Source organism: Triturus cristatus, chromosome 10 (assembly GCF_964204655.1).
Source record: "Triturus cristatus chromosome 10, aTriCri1.1, whole genome shotgun sequence".
NCBI classification, from domain to species: Eukaryota; Metazoa; Chordata; class Amphibia; order Caudata; family Salamandridae; genus Triturus; species Triturus cristatus.
Window position 1 is genome coordinate 1,044,357,821 of NC_140593.1, and position 15,117 is coordinate 1,044,372,937.

At 51.2% G+C, this 15,117-nt stretch overlaps 1 protein-coding gene across 2 annotated transcripts in view; it reads left to right on the forward strand.

Annotated features, from left to right (window-relative positions):
- The window catches only part of RNF216 (ring finger protein 216), an 883,004-nt gene that overhangs the window by 124,133 nt on the left and 743,754 nt on the right, over positions 1-15,117 (forward strand). For both annotated transcript variants that reach the window (XM_085629139.1, XM_085629141.1), the window contains one exon: positions 14,170-14,934. In XM_085629139.1, the coding sequence (XP_085485265.1) occupies positions 14,170-14,934 (765 nt within the window). The remainder of the gene's footprint in view (positions 1-14,169; positions 14,935-15,117) is intronic.

Consider the following 15,117-nt stretch of genomic DNA (forward strand, 5'->3'; position numbering starts at 1 on the left):
TCGTACCGAGCCTCATGGAAGACTTCACTCGCCACCTTCGCCGTCGACCCACGGCTCGACGCTGACGGAGTCAACGCCGAGATTCCGGCGCCCGCCGTCCAGGAGGAGACTATCGCCGTCGAGGCACAGGTCGCCGTCGAGGCACAGGTCGCCGTCGAGGCACAGGTCGCCGTCGAGACGGAGGTCGAGGCGTGGTTCGACGTCACGGAGGCGTGGTTCGACGTCACGGAGGCATGGTTCGACGTCACGGAGGCATGGTTCGACGTCGAGGAGACATGGTTCGACGTCGAGAGGACGCTCGACTGCGAGACGGCGTTCGACGTCGAGGGCTAAGAGACGCCGGACGAGGTCGACGTACAGTTCGACGTCACGGACATCGGGGAACACGTCCTCAGTGATTACGATCTCCAGTTGGGGATCGGGGAGACGCGGACGTTCCCAGTCGGTGGCCTCCACGCGGGACAGGCCCTCCAAGAAGAGGAGAGTGGCCGCGAGCCCGGACAGTTCTGGTGCGGGCTCTCCTGCTAGGAGTGATGGGGCTTCGGAACATCTGTCCCCGCTGCGTACCCAGCAGCCGCCTCTGCCTCCTGCGCCCGATCTTCCACCGGCTCCTCCACCGGTGCCTGATCCTCCTCCTCCTCCTCCTCCTCCTCCTCCTCCTCTTCCTCCTCCCCCTCCTCCGCTGCCTCTGCCCGTGCCTCAGCTGCCTACATCTCCACCGCAGCCACCGCCTCCGCCCCCGAGGGTTCCTCACAGGCAGAGATCTCGCTCTCGCCCTCGCAGGCGATCACGGAGTAGGCGCAGATCGTCCACTCGCTCTGGACATGGACGACGGAGGTATCGGTCTCGTTCCAGAGGCTCGAGGGGCACGAACTCTTCTGGGACTGGACGGTTTTCGCCCTCGCTGTCGGAGACGCCTCCTACCCGCGTCTCCCCGGTGGACGACATTGCCACGTTCCAGGAGGTGCTGATGAGTGGGGCGGCGAAGTTGGGGATATCCGTCACTACCCCTATTCCCACTACTTCTGTGATCTTTGAAACTTTGCATAAGGCTCATCTGTCGCCCCCCCTCCTCCCGTTGGTCCCGGGGTTGGAGGAACCTGCAATGGAGGTGTTCTTGACGCCGGCCGTGGTGAAACCGGCGCCCTCGAGACTGCTAAAAAAGTACAGGGCTCCTGACTCGGACCCGGCGTTCCTCAGAGTGGATCCTCCACCGACTCTGTTATCGTGGCGGCGGCTCGTAAACAACACTCTACGACGCCTTCATCCATGGCTCCTCCGGATAAGGAGAGTCGCAAAATGGACTCCTTGGGGAGGAGGATGTGCTCCATGTCGGCCACTACGATGAAGGCCGCTAGCGCCTCCGCTCTGTTGGGGCGCTATGACAGGTCTCTTTGGGACTCCCTGCAACAGTTCGCTGCCTCCCTGCCTAGAGATAAGAGGGAGGACTTTCAGGAGGTGCTGAACGAGGGCATGATGGTCTCTAATCAGATCATCAGTGCGGCGGGGGATGTGTCGCTGCTGGCGGCCCATGGGTACTGCCACGGCATACACATGAGGAGGCATTCCTGGCTGCGGCTGACCCCGCTCAAGCCTGAAGCACAGCAGAAGATCACCAATTTACCATTCTCTGGCACGACGCTGTTCGGGTCGCATGCGGATGACGAGATGGCCCGCATGAAGGCTGAGGCGGAAACTCTGAAGGCGATGGGGCTGGAGAGGCCCAAGGAGCAGAGGAGGTCCTTCCGATCCTCGGGCAGGCGCTACGCCAAGCAGAGAGGTCAAGGGCGTCAGTCGGGCCACCAACAACAGCCCCAGCAACAACAGCAGTTCCCGAGGCAGTCCTTTCAGAAGCGCCAGAGGGGCAGAGGACAGCATCAGTCCTCGTCGGGGAACAAAGGCCCGGCCGGGTCGAAGCCCTGAAAAGTTACTTGCCCCTCATCCGTTACCCGCTCCGGTGGGGGGGAAGTATTCAACACTACCTGGCAGAGTGGAGGACAATAACGCAGGACAAGTGGGTGCTGAATATTGTTTGCAATGGTTACTGTCTTCGTTTCACCAGCCCTCCTCCACAGATTCCACCAGTGCGCTCCTCCTACATGGTGAGGGAGCTCCAGCGGGAGGCAGACATTCTGTTAAAAAAGAGGGCGATAGAAGCGGTTCCTTTGCAGCAAAAAGGAAGAGGTCTCTACTCACGGTTCTTTCTCGTAAGAAAAAAGGACAAGAACGAGTTCAGGCCTATTCTAGATCTGCGTCAAGCAAACAAGTGGATCCGCAGTGAAAAGTTCCGTATGTTGTCCCTGCATCAGATTTACCCTCAGTTGCATCGAGGAGACTGGCTGTGCGCCATAGATCTGCAGGACGCTTACTTTCATGTGCCGATCGCACCAAAGCATTGCAAGTTCCTGAGGTTTCTGGTAGGCAACAACCATTACCAGTATTCAGTACTCCCGTTTGGCCTGAAGTCTGCACCACGGACGTTCTCCAAGTGCATGGCAGTGGTCGCGGCACACCTACGGAAGACCAAGGTGTTTGTGTATCCATACCTGGACGATTGGTTGATCAAAGCGTCCACTTACCAGGAAGCCCAGTGCCATTTCAACAGGACAGCTGCCTTGCTGCATCGCCTGGGACTGCACATCAACATGTCGAAGTCAGTGCCGATCCCTGTGCAGTGTCTCCAGTACTTGGGGGGCCTCAGTCAATACCTTGAACGCAAGCGTGTGTCCTTCGGAGGAGAGACGCTTATCGATCCGTGGGAAGGCTCGGCATCTCATCTCAGCCCGCTCTCCTACGGTGAGGACGGTGTCTTCCTTACTGGGGTCGATGGCTTCTTGCATCTTTCTCACCCCCAATGCACGTCTGCATATGAGGCCCCTACAGGAATGTCTGGAGGATCAATGGGACCAGAGGCGGGGGCGTTGGGAGGACAGGATACAGCTGTCTCAACACGCTCGGCAGTCTCTGAAATGGTGGTGTGCCCCAGAGAATGTCTGCAAGGGGACTCCTTTTCACAAGGATATTCCGGTCCAGACCATAGTGACCGATGCATCTCTCCAGGGCTGGGGAGCGCATTCGGGCCCTCTTCAGATTCAGGGGATATGGTCTCAGATGGAGACGACTTACCATATCAACTTTTTGGAACTCAGAGCGGTACACTTGGCCTTGAAGGCGTTCCATCCCTCCTTCAAGACGAACTCCCTGCTGGTTCAGACGGACAATACTACGACCATGTATTACCTCAACAAGCAGGGGGGCTCACGTTCACGCACCCTGTCTCGGGAGGCACAGGCGATCTGGAACTGGCTGGTGGCCAGGAACCTGACGATCACGGCGACCCATCTGCCGGGGGTGCAGAATGCCCAAGCAGACGCGCTCAGCAGGCTCGTTCAAGAGAACCACGAGTGGGTGCTAAACGACGACGTGCTAAGAGACGTCTTCGCAGAGTGGGGCACTCCGGATATAGATCTGTTCGCTACGGCAGAAAACAGCAAATGCCGCGACTTCGCGTCCAGGTACTACCAACCAGGGACGCTGGGGAATGCCCTATGGATCAGCTGGTCCAACAGCTTTCTCTACGCCTTTCCACCCATTCCCCTGATCCTGGCGGTGTTTATCAAGCTGTCGCAATCCAGAGCCAGAATGATCCTGATTGCTCCGGAGTGGCCGAGACAATGGTGGTTCACCGACCTTCTTCACCGGTCTGTTCTGTCACACAGACGCCTGCCGTGTCGGCCGGACCTTCTCACGAAGTTCGGAGGACAGATGGTTCACCCCAATCTCTCGTCCTTGAGTTTGGCAGCATGGCTCCTGAGCTAGTACAGTATGGACACTTGAACCTACCTCAGGACTGTATGGAGATCTTGAAAGAGGCGAAGAGACTGTCTACGAGGACTTCTTACGCCTATAAGTGGAAGAGATTCTGCTTATGGTGCAAGGCAAAGGACTTTGACCCTACATCCTGTAAAGAAGATGTTATTTTACCTTATCTGCTGCAGTTAGCTCACTCTGGGCTTAATTTTCAGTCTATTAAGGTTCATCTCGCAGCTCTGACTGCGTATAGGAAGGGCCCTTCTCAAACCTCATTTTTTCAAATTCCTGTGATTAAGGATTTTTTGGAGGGTTTGCGTAAGGTGTTTCCCCCTGTTAGAAGACCTTCTCCACCATGGGAATTGAATGTGGTGTTATCTAGATTGATGAGGGAGCCCTTTGAGCCTATCCATAAGGCTTCGTTGCAGCATTTGTCTTGGAAAGCTGCCTTCCTTGTGGCTATTACATCGGCCAGGAGGGTGATTGAGATTCAGGCTCGGTGTTGTCAAGAGCCGTATACTGTTTTCCAGGCTTCTAAAGTAGTGATGCGTACCCATCCTAAATTTTTACCTAAGGTGATATCAGATTTCCATGTAAATCAAATGATAACTTTGCCTACGTTTTTTCAGCATCCTTCCTCTCCGGCGGAGAGGTCTCTGCATTCACTTGATGTACGTAGGGTACTGAAATTCTACCTGGATAAGACAAAAGATATCCGCAGGTCGGATCAACTGTTTGTTAATTATGGTTCGGTAAGAACTGGTTTAGCTACCTCAAAACAGTCCATTTCCAGATGGATTGTTTCCTCTATTCAGCTTTGTTACCAAAAAGCTAATACAACATTGGGGGGTAAGCCTACGGCACATTCGACTAGAGGCTAGGCTGCTACTACAGCTTTGCTTAGGAATGTTCCCATTGCGGACATTTGTAAGGCTGCCACCTGGAAGTCAGTCCATACGTTTACGAAGCATTACTGCCTGGATTCTGATGCTAGGGCAGATGCGCAGGTTGGACAGGCTTCGCTGAGGAATTTGTTTGCACAGTGATTTGTTGGTGGTTGGGCTTACTCCACCGCTGCTTGTTGGTTGGGATGGGCTTGCCATTCTATTCATAGATTATGACTATACACAGAGATCCCCTACTACAGAAGGAGTAGTTTCTTACCTGTAACTCCAGTTCTGTAGTAGGGGTATCTCTGTTATAGTTATAAGCGACCCTCCCTCCTCCCCGGTGGAGTAAACTGATAGTATCAGGCCTGTTGTTATACACCTTCAAAAAGAACTGAAAGTAACTTGTGTTGGCTGTGCATCCTGGGATACCGGGGGTCTCTGGAGAGTTTCTTAAAGGCACGGTATCCCTTTAGCAGACACATAATGACAGCCTATAGGGCTTGTCTGTCCACCCCTTCCTCTCTATTGTTTAAAGGGATTTTGGTGAAGGGAGTGTGTGGTAATAAAGGAGGATGTCAGATGTGAATAAAAATGACAAACTTTATTTTGGCTTTTGTGTTCACTTCAGAGGAAGTGCTGGCCAGTGCAGCCTTGTTGTGATTAGGCTGTATTATTTTGTCTGTCTCTTAAGTGTCTTTGCAGGTTTGCAAATGCGGGACAGCTTAAGAGATATTTTTGATTGCTCCGGGGTCCCCGCACATGGGCGGGGATTATTCATAGATTATGACTATAACAGAGATACCCCTACTACAGAACTGGAGTTACAGGTAAGAAACTACTCCTTCTCTAGAACCAACACATTGCTAGATTAATGAGACCTGTGTTGCCAAACAGAAATATGCAATAGTGCTAAAAATCTGTGGCAACCGATTTGCCCGGGGCCTGGACCAATGGAAATCTCACTTTTGCAGGATGGTCCTTCTTACGAAGTATCAGTTGCAATTTCAGTGGTGATAGTGTAGTCTCAATATGACAGCCATACTTTCCAAAATCTCACTTAATCACACTGTTTGCTATAGAGACAAATGGCCGATCTCTCAACTTGCATGCTTACCTTATTTTCAAAATTGTACTTTTAGTTCACTTTGGGGACCAAATCATAATTTACATGCAAAGGAGTGATGATGGTATACAGCGAAAAACAAATTCCTTGCTCGTTTAAATAATGGGGATTTTTGAAAAGCTTTTTTTTTTTTTTTAACCTCTATTTTTGAAAGCTCAAAAGATACCTTTTTTACAAATCTGCTATTTTTGAGTTATCCTTTATATAAAGAAAATGCACTTTAATATATGCATAAACAATTTTCCTATTTTTATATTTTCAGAAACCATATTAATTTTTCATTTTTTATTTCTGAATATTATGACAATGCACATCTTAAGAAGGGAAGAAAATAATGCTGATTTGACTTGGGTATCATTAATAATAGGTATTAAAACCATCTCACATGTCAAGAAGTTTTAGCACTGTGTGTATATGCCCTCTAGTGTTAAATGATATATTATTAGATCGTCTTAGTCAACAGTTTAAGCCCTAAGACACTTTGGTAATTTAGTTATGTTTGTACTCCTTTACCTTCTTTCAGAAATTTAAGGTGTTAGAATCTGCAGAGGGTAATTTGATGGCTTTTGCATTTTTTTTTTTTCTTTTTTTACTTTATTAACAGCTTGGTGGAGAACAACAATGCATAGCAGCCCACTCGCAGGTGCGATGGTCCATTATTCTTCACCAGAATGTCCATTACAAGCCGATTTTAGAGCATCAAGTCTAACTCCCCGAAGTGAAATACCCCCCCCCCCCTCCTTGGCACTCATAAAAAAAGTCATGGTTTACTGGCAGTAGTATATTGCAACACCTAGAGCCTCAAGAATCGAAATTCCAACCATCCCAGCCCGCATATAATCTGCGCCACAACAGGGAGCTAAGTCAAGTCCGGGTTAGTAAGGAGATACCCAGAAAGAGGAGCCCAGAAATCCTTGGGTCGAGATCCTTCAGGCAGTTCCTCCGCATATATTCCTAGCTGGTCCCTGCAGTATAGCAAGTCTCTGATCCACCTAGCTACCGCAGGCGCAGCCTTTGCACCCCAGCATTGTGCCACCGCTCTCTTAGCGAATAGAGTAGATATGGTAACCAAACGTCTATTGCAGGGTTTCAACTTCTGCACCCATCCTAGCAGACACACCTCAGGCATACACGCAACAGGTTCGGCAATAAGTGCAGACAATATCTGCGTGACCCGTACCCAGAACCTGAAAATGCCAACACACGACCAGGCTAAATGCATAAAATCTGCGTCAGCCTGACCACAGCGCACACAGCATGCCCTGTCATGCAGGCCAAACTTGTGTAATTGACTCAGAGTGTAATAAAGCTGATGTAAATACTTAAAGTGGATTATACGGATGTTGCAATTTGCAGTCAGGCGTCCGGTTAGAGCACAGCAAAACCTCTAGGCGTCCAGAGTGAACTCCGTGGATAGCAGGTCTTTCCATCTATTATACGAGGGGGATGCAGTGAGTTCTTGCTCACGAAGCGACGCATTATACAGCCTGGTGATCAAGCCACTGCGATTCTCACCTTCCAACACCGCCCTTAAGGCTTGTAGTGTTCGTGTTTCATTAGGGAACTCTGGGTTGACATCCCGAATCGTCCGCCGCATGCGCACACATAAGTAAACCCCAACATAAATCCGGTGTCGTGACCCGCCTGCGGGTCCGACAAGGACCGGAATCGTCCCGCCTCGTATAAGTCACCTAGCTGCGTAATCCCCACTTTATTCAGTACCTTCAAGGCTGCCGTTTCCCTAGCGGCCGAGATATCCGGATGTGCAGCAAGCGGCAATTTGGGGGCATACAAGTAGTCCAACTGTGCTCTGTGAGCAAGTGTTTTCCATGCCCAGGCCGTGCAGTGAACTGGGCTAATTTCAGTACGCAGCTGCTCTCAGAGGTATTGGCAGTATCGAGTCCGCCTCTATTGCAGTGTGCTCTGCGGGAAGAACCAGAAGTGCGCAAACTGCGCCTGTGCGCACAGGTAATACGGACGCAGGTCAGGAGCCTCAAAGCCGCCGCGGTCAAAGGGTAAAGTCCGTACATTCCAGCTACAGCGGGGTTTTTTGCCGCCCCAAACGAACGTTAGCAAGGTCGACTGCAACGCGGCAAACGGCGCTTTATTCAAGTGGATGGGGATCTTAATAAATAAAGGAGTTTGTGTAAGAAAGACATTTTAACAACTGCTAAGTGGTCCGCGAGCGGAAGGGGTAGCCTCGCCCACCGCCCAGCCTGATCCATGATCCCATCCACAGCCCGGCCGTAATTAGCTGTGATAACCACCTCAGGGTCCCTGTTCAGCCATATACCGAGGTATTTCACTGGGTCAACTGACCATTTCAAAGGATAATCGAGTTCAATCTCGATGGTCCCAGCAGTCAGCGGAAATACGGTGGACTTGGCCCAATTGATGCCTAGTCCCGAGAATCGTTCAAATTTAACAAACTCTCGCAGTAGCGCCGATAAATAAGTGGCCGGTTCTCGGACATAAAGCAGCATGTCGTCGGCATATAGTGAGACCACCAAGGGCCTCTGCCGGAACCTCAATGCAGCCTGTGCATGCAGTTGACGGAACTTGCACGCCAAGGGCTCAAGCGCCAAAGCAAATAGCATTGGCGACAGGGGGCAGCCCTGCCGTGTACCCCGTTTTACAAAAAATGGGTCAGATATCCAACCGTTCACCCGAATCCGCGCCACTGGCGCAGTATACAAGAGATGTATCCATTTGAGGAAGAATGGCGGCATGCCCATGAGCAGCAGGACAGTAAACATAAAGTCCCATTGTAACGAATCAAAGGCCTTGGCCGCATCTAGAAGCACGGCCACCGCCTGGAAGTCCCGCTCAAAGTAGTGCAGGGTGGCGAAGATCGTGCAGAGATTATGCATGATGGATCTAGAAGGAACAAATCCAGCCTGGTCTGGAAGGAACAATTTGGGAACCAGGGGTTGGAGCCGAGTTGCGATCATTTTGGCCAAGACCTTGGCATCAATATTTATAATGGAGAGGGGCCTGTATGAGTCGCTAAATTCGCCGCCTTAACCTGTTTCAGCAGTATAACCAACAGAGCCTCCGTGAGGGAGGGAGGCAGACCTCCAGATTCATACGCTTCGGCGAATACCTCCAACAGACGCGGTGCAAGGACCTCCGCATATGCCTTATAAAATTCGCTGGGAAGTCAGTCTAGGCCAGCTGCCTTACAGGTCGACATTATGGCTAGTTTGACATCTTCCTCATCGAAGGGTTGTGTGAGATACGGTAGTGAGGTGGTAACCAACCCAGTGCGACATCATCCAAACAGGCATGGATTTTCTCAGCTCCGGGGATTTCACGGTCCCCATATAAGTCTGAGTAATAGCCCAGCACCACGTTGCTAATTTCAGCCGTGCCCTAGTGCGACACTCCCTCCCCGTCTAGCAGCTCGGTCATTTTGGCCTGGCGACGTGGGGCAGCCAGCTTCTGCGCCAGAGAGCGGCTAGGGCGCCCTCCTTCTCTGTAATAGCGGGCGGTACAGCGCCAAGATCTATGCGCCATTTCCTGGTCTACCTTGTTCTGTTACCAGCTCATGGATTTTAGAGAGCGTCTCCGGAGCAGGGTCACAAGCAGAGACCTGTTCCAGTGCGACTATTTCCCCGGCAAGTTTGCGGATTCTGCGGCGTAAATCTTTGAGCACCCCTGCCTGCGCCCCCATACAAACCCCTCCGAATCATAACCTTAAAGGCTTCCCAGAGAACCGCCTGACTATCCACTCTTCCCTCATTTTCTCTGAAAAAAGTTTGAATGGCCTACCCCACGGTATGCCTGAAGACCTGGTCAGTCAGGGAAGGCGGCTGCAACCGCCACGAATATGGAGGATGTTCAGAACCCGGAACCTGTAACTCAAGAAGGACCGGGGAGTGGTCAGACAATGTTTTTGCTAGGTGTTGCACATCCAGGACCCAGGTGGCAGCGACCTCCGACAACAGCCAGTAGTCCAACCGGGACCACCTGCCATGCACCGTGGAGATAAACGTACCTTCCCTAACCCCCGGATGCCTCATACACCAGACATCATACAGATTCCCTGCTTCTAGTATGCCCAGTAGTGCCGTGGTGGTTAGTCTCTGCCTCCCTGCTCCAGCTCCCGCACTGTCTGCGCTGACATCCAAACAGGCATTGAAGTCTCCTCCCCCCCCCCCCCCCCGATAATTTCCTCAGTAGGAAACGCTGAGATGCAACGCCACACATCCGCATAGAAAGGGTGATCATCCACGTTCGGGCCATAGACATTTACCAGTAACACACTTGCACCCCCAAGCGTACCATGCACAATGGCCAGCCTGCCCTGCTCATCAGTCTCAGTACTATGCACCTGAAATGGGACCCCTTGTTTGACAAAGATCATCACCCCCCGAGAGTAGGATGAGTAGGAGGACATGATCCGCACCCCTGCCCACCGGGACCCCACCTTTTGAGCAGATAATGTAGTGAGATGAGTCTCCTGCAACATCGCCACATGGATATTGAGCCTATCTAAGGTTGCCATCACAGTGCGTATCTTTTTTGGGCTATTTAGGCCTTGTACATTCCACGTTAAGAATCGAAAATTACAGCGCATTACTGTGGGGGGGGCCACGAATACATACATATAAAAAGCATAGCTGAAAACCAGTAAGCCGGTAACCCGCTGAGCTTTGCAACATGAGACCGCAGTGATCCCAGGTAGTCCACAGTTGGTATAATGCCCCAAAACTCTCAAGACAAAATAACTCGGTGTACAAAAATCAGTTCTGAGATATTCGTGCCAGACGGTAGAGAGCAACTATTCAGACCGTGCCATTTACTACCCCCCTACCCACTCCACCCCCCTCACCGGCCCCCCTCCCACTTTGGCCACCCTCAACTTGCCAAAGCCATCCCAGACAAACCCAATCAACTACCAAAAAACAATACAACCATGTAGCAGTATGTGGGGAATTCCCATATGGAGGGCCTAAGAGTGCTACTGTCCTCCCACAGAGTAGGAGGTGGCTGATCAGGTCGTGTACCTGTTACGATCCTTAAGCTAATCCTTAACCAAGTGCATCCTTCCTAATATTTATGTTGCAAAACAGCTTACATCTTGAACAGAAATGAGAGACAAATAAGTAAGACGAGTGCCCAAAGGCAAAACGATTATAAGAGTCCATGCAGTGGGGCCCTTGGGGGGGGGGGGGGGGACTCCCATCATTGGGTACTAGAATATTGTCAATCCCCCTCTCCCCGATCAGTTTCAGTCTCTCGGCGGTGCCTCTTTAATTGATTCGCATGCTCCATCGCCGCATTTAGAGTCGCAGATTTTAAAGTGCCCCTCCACACCCACCCGGATGCACACTGGGCACAGCATAGCATATGATATGTTTTCGGACTGGAGAAATTTCTTTACGGCCCCATACTCACGCCGCGCAGACTGGACCGCAGCCGTGAAATCAGGGAAGAAGGATAAAGTGTTCCCCTGGTGACTGATGGTACCTTTCTCTCTGGCCAGCCGCAAGATGGTATCCCAGTCCTGATAGTTCAATAGCCGGGCTATGATTGGTCGAGGAGATGCCCCAGGGACCGGTTGTGCGGCCAGGGAGCGGTGGGCCCGCTCTGCCACAAACATTGGAGACAGCTGCTCTGTTCCGAATACCTCCTTAATGAGAGATTCAATGTAAAGTTCCATTTTACCTGTATTTGTGGACTCAGGAAGACCCAAAAGGTGGATGCTGTTCCTTCTAGATCTGGCCTCCAAATCCTCGTTCATGGCCTGTATAACGGCCAAGACCTTTTCCATATTGAGGGTCTTGCTTGTGACATCACTTAGTCTGTCCTCGGCAGTGGACACCCTCTGCTCCACCTCCCCCATTTGTGACGTCTGCTTTTCTAGTTGGGAAGACATGTGGTCCAGTCTGTGATTATTAGTGGACATGTTACCCTCAATAGCCCGCAGACTTCATCATCTCCAGTAGTGTAGACTCCAGACTAGGAGGGCCATCTCCATGACGTCCGCCTCCGAATCAGAGGCTGCCTTCTGAGGACCTCTGTCCGATTTTTCGTGCCTCAAAAGTGAGGCGGGACTGTGATTTGTCCGGCTTCCCCATATTCAGCAGTGGCGACAGCAGGCGCCCAAAAGCCCCAATAGCAGCAATGCAATGACCCAAAGCTCAGGAGCTAGCAGAATGCGTACGGAGGAGCTCAATACAGTACAGCAGGCGTTCCATGCAGAGTAAATGTAGCATCCGGCAGAATCAAACCTTCACCAGCCGTAGAAGGAAGGAATATGACACCCAGTGATGTGACCCAGAGGCCACGATACTCTCTATGACCAGCAGCCTGGTAGCCCCCACAAAGATAGCCCGGCCTGGACGGGGTACAGGCAGCGGGAACCGGGATATAGTTGCGGGACTCTGGGTCAGGCAGCCCGCATCACAGCATGGCAGGGTGCAGCGCACGTGCCACTATGTGCCGACTGCGCTGCAGTCCAGCCCCAGCAGGGAAAGTGGGCTGCCGACCACACCAGTCTATACGGGCTGTGCCGACAGCAAGGCAGATCGCTGCACCGTCTAGGTGTTGATGACCATGCCCAGAACACTTGACTATGGGGACACACACCGCCCAATAAGGCCCGCTAGGGCTGCCCGGTGCATGGCAGAGTGCAGCAGGTTAGCTTTCCAGATCAGTCGTGCAATGGGCCCTGTTCCTTGATGCCTCCATGACGCCCGTAGTCCGCAGACAGGAGACCCTCCAAGGCCGCAATTCGCCAGCAGGTGCACACGCTACAACGGTCCAGGATCTACAGGCCCAAAGTCGTTCAGTCCGCTAAAGACAGAGGCCCAGACTCCCGGCAAGCGAGGCGAAACCCCAATGCCCAGGCCTGCACCACCTCCGCAGCCGTGGAACCCAGCAGGTCGCGCCCCACTCACCACAGTCTGCCACCGGTGTCCTTTGATGTCGCCAGGAGCACACGGAGACAGCCCTCGCCGCTATCGCTCTCCGAGGCCTCGGCGGTCTCCCCTCCAGGCTGGCGCTGATGCGCTCCTCGCAATTCCTTGCGGGTACCTCCTCTCCCAGCCGCTAACCTCCTCGGCCCGCTTGTAGATGGGTCTCGCCCCCGCAGCAGAACTCGCGGGGGCCAGCAGGTAATCAGCCGTGCTGCGGACCGCAACAGGCAGCCGGCGATATCAGCCCCCGGCGCCTCTCATATGTAGCCCTCAGCAGTCTATGGGCGGATCGCACCGCTGCCTGCAACTAGAAATACACAGCTCGCTAGCCCAATGTAGCGCAGTATGGATCGCACCGCTGTCTGCAACTGGAAATACACAGGTCGCTGGCCCAATGTAGCGGAGTATGGACACCGTAGCCCAAGCCGATCCGCGCCTCAGCTCTGAGTGCCGGCGGCCACCATTTTATTCAGCCGGGCAGCGCAAGACCTCCGAGTCGAAAACGGCCGCAGCAAGGCCACACGTCCTTTCAAAAGGGGATCAGCAGCAGCCGTAGAGTCGCCACATTCGGGACAGCCGCGGTGGTGCGTTGATGCCTGATCTTTGTGCGGATGATGGGCGGATTGGAGATCAGCCAGGCAGAGCTACACTAAAGTGCGGCCATCTTGCCTGGCGACCTCTAGCGCCCCCGGCTTTTGCACAGTTAAAATCATGGACTTTGAACCCATCCTCAACTCAAAAGAAATATGTGTATTATTATACATTGGGTGCTTTAAAAGAAATATTCATACTTACCTGGTTATACAATTCAAAATTGAAGAATACTTTCATGGCCTAAGTTTTAATCTCTTGCAAGAAGGCCGTTCTCCTGGGTCATACAAGCACACATCAGGGCTTGACTAAGAAGGATAAGGAAAAGCTTTGGTAAAGCTAGTAGGTTTGGGGTTACCTGCCTTCTGGACTTGTCCGTGCTTGTTTTGTTCAGCCATTGTTTTTGTAAAATATCATTGTTCTGGGAACTGCTGACCTGGACCAATATATTTTTTTAAATGGATAGAAACAATAGAAAGAAGACATTGCCAAAGTAGTCCCTAGTACTGAAACAAATTAGTATGTGTGCTTATGTGCAGTTTGTGAAAGAGCAGAATGCCATCACTCCCAGTAGTTACCCAGTAACTGAAGTGGGTTGATCCTGTGCCCCATGCTGTGTGCTATATAACTGGTGAAAGAAAAAAGTACAACATGTTATTGGATGGGGAGGGCTTGTTGAAAACCCTTGCATTTAGGTTGATTATATCCTTTTACTAAAATCAAAATGTCTTGACTAACACCAAGCTAATAAGACTAACCGTTATACCTCTAAGAGCAAAATCTGCCACTCCAACCGTGACTGATTGTAATTTATTTTAATTTTAATTTTCAGGTGCATAAACAGAAAGCCTTACGACCAAACGTCATCAAACCTGCAGCACTGTGGAGTAATTCTATCCAGTCCAAGGAAGGAGAAGATCCTCGAAAGCTTTTACCTGTGTACGGGAGGTCATTTCATCCAACAGAGGATGGTGCTGGGACAAGCAAAGACCAGGATCACCAACTTCCAGGACAATCCAATCTTCGACTGGGAAATAGGGAACACGTTTTTAAAGTTGAGCCAAATCACTTCCCACCTGTACATACAGAAAGACAAAACCATGTCCTGATTGACGTGATTCAACTGGAAAAAGCCGACGTTCCATTGGAACTTAGTAATTACATCTCCAACAAGCCAATAGCAAATCCAGAACTAGAACAAACTGGTGCTGGAGAAGAACAGATTGTAGCAGACAACAGCTGGCTCCGTCTTCCTCCTCATCTCCAAACTCGTGTCCTTGATCCAGATATTGTTAGTGATCATATTTATCATGAGCAACAACAAGAGGTAAAACAAGGGGTTGTAAAAAGGCTGTTCCCTGAACTTATTTCACCATTTTTGCAACCGGACTCACTTCATAATATCCCATTAGGCCCTGCCTTATCGGCGTTTACTTTTCCCCAAGAAGGACCAGGATTAAATCCAGAAGGACTAGAAAACGAACAACCTGGTCCAGCCTTTCCTGATCAAGCACCACATGAATCTGAATCCCCAAATGGTGAAGACGTTGCCAGTGTGCCTGATAAGGAACAGATTTCACTACTAGTCAAAGAAACAGTAGGTGTTTTACCTCCCTGATTCACTAAGGCAAATGAGAATGCATATTTTAGCTGCATTTTGACTACATAAATGTTATGGTTGAAACACTATGTAAATGAAATGCTCAATATAAAAATTTGCATTGAGGTGATAAGTTTTCCGAACAAATGTGCTGTTTTATTTGTCTGCATTTGAGGCCTT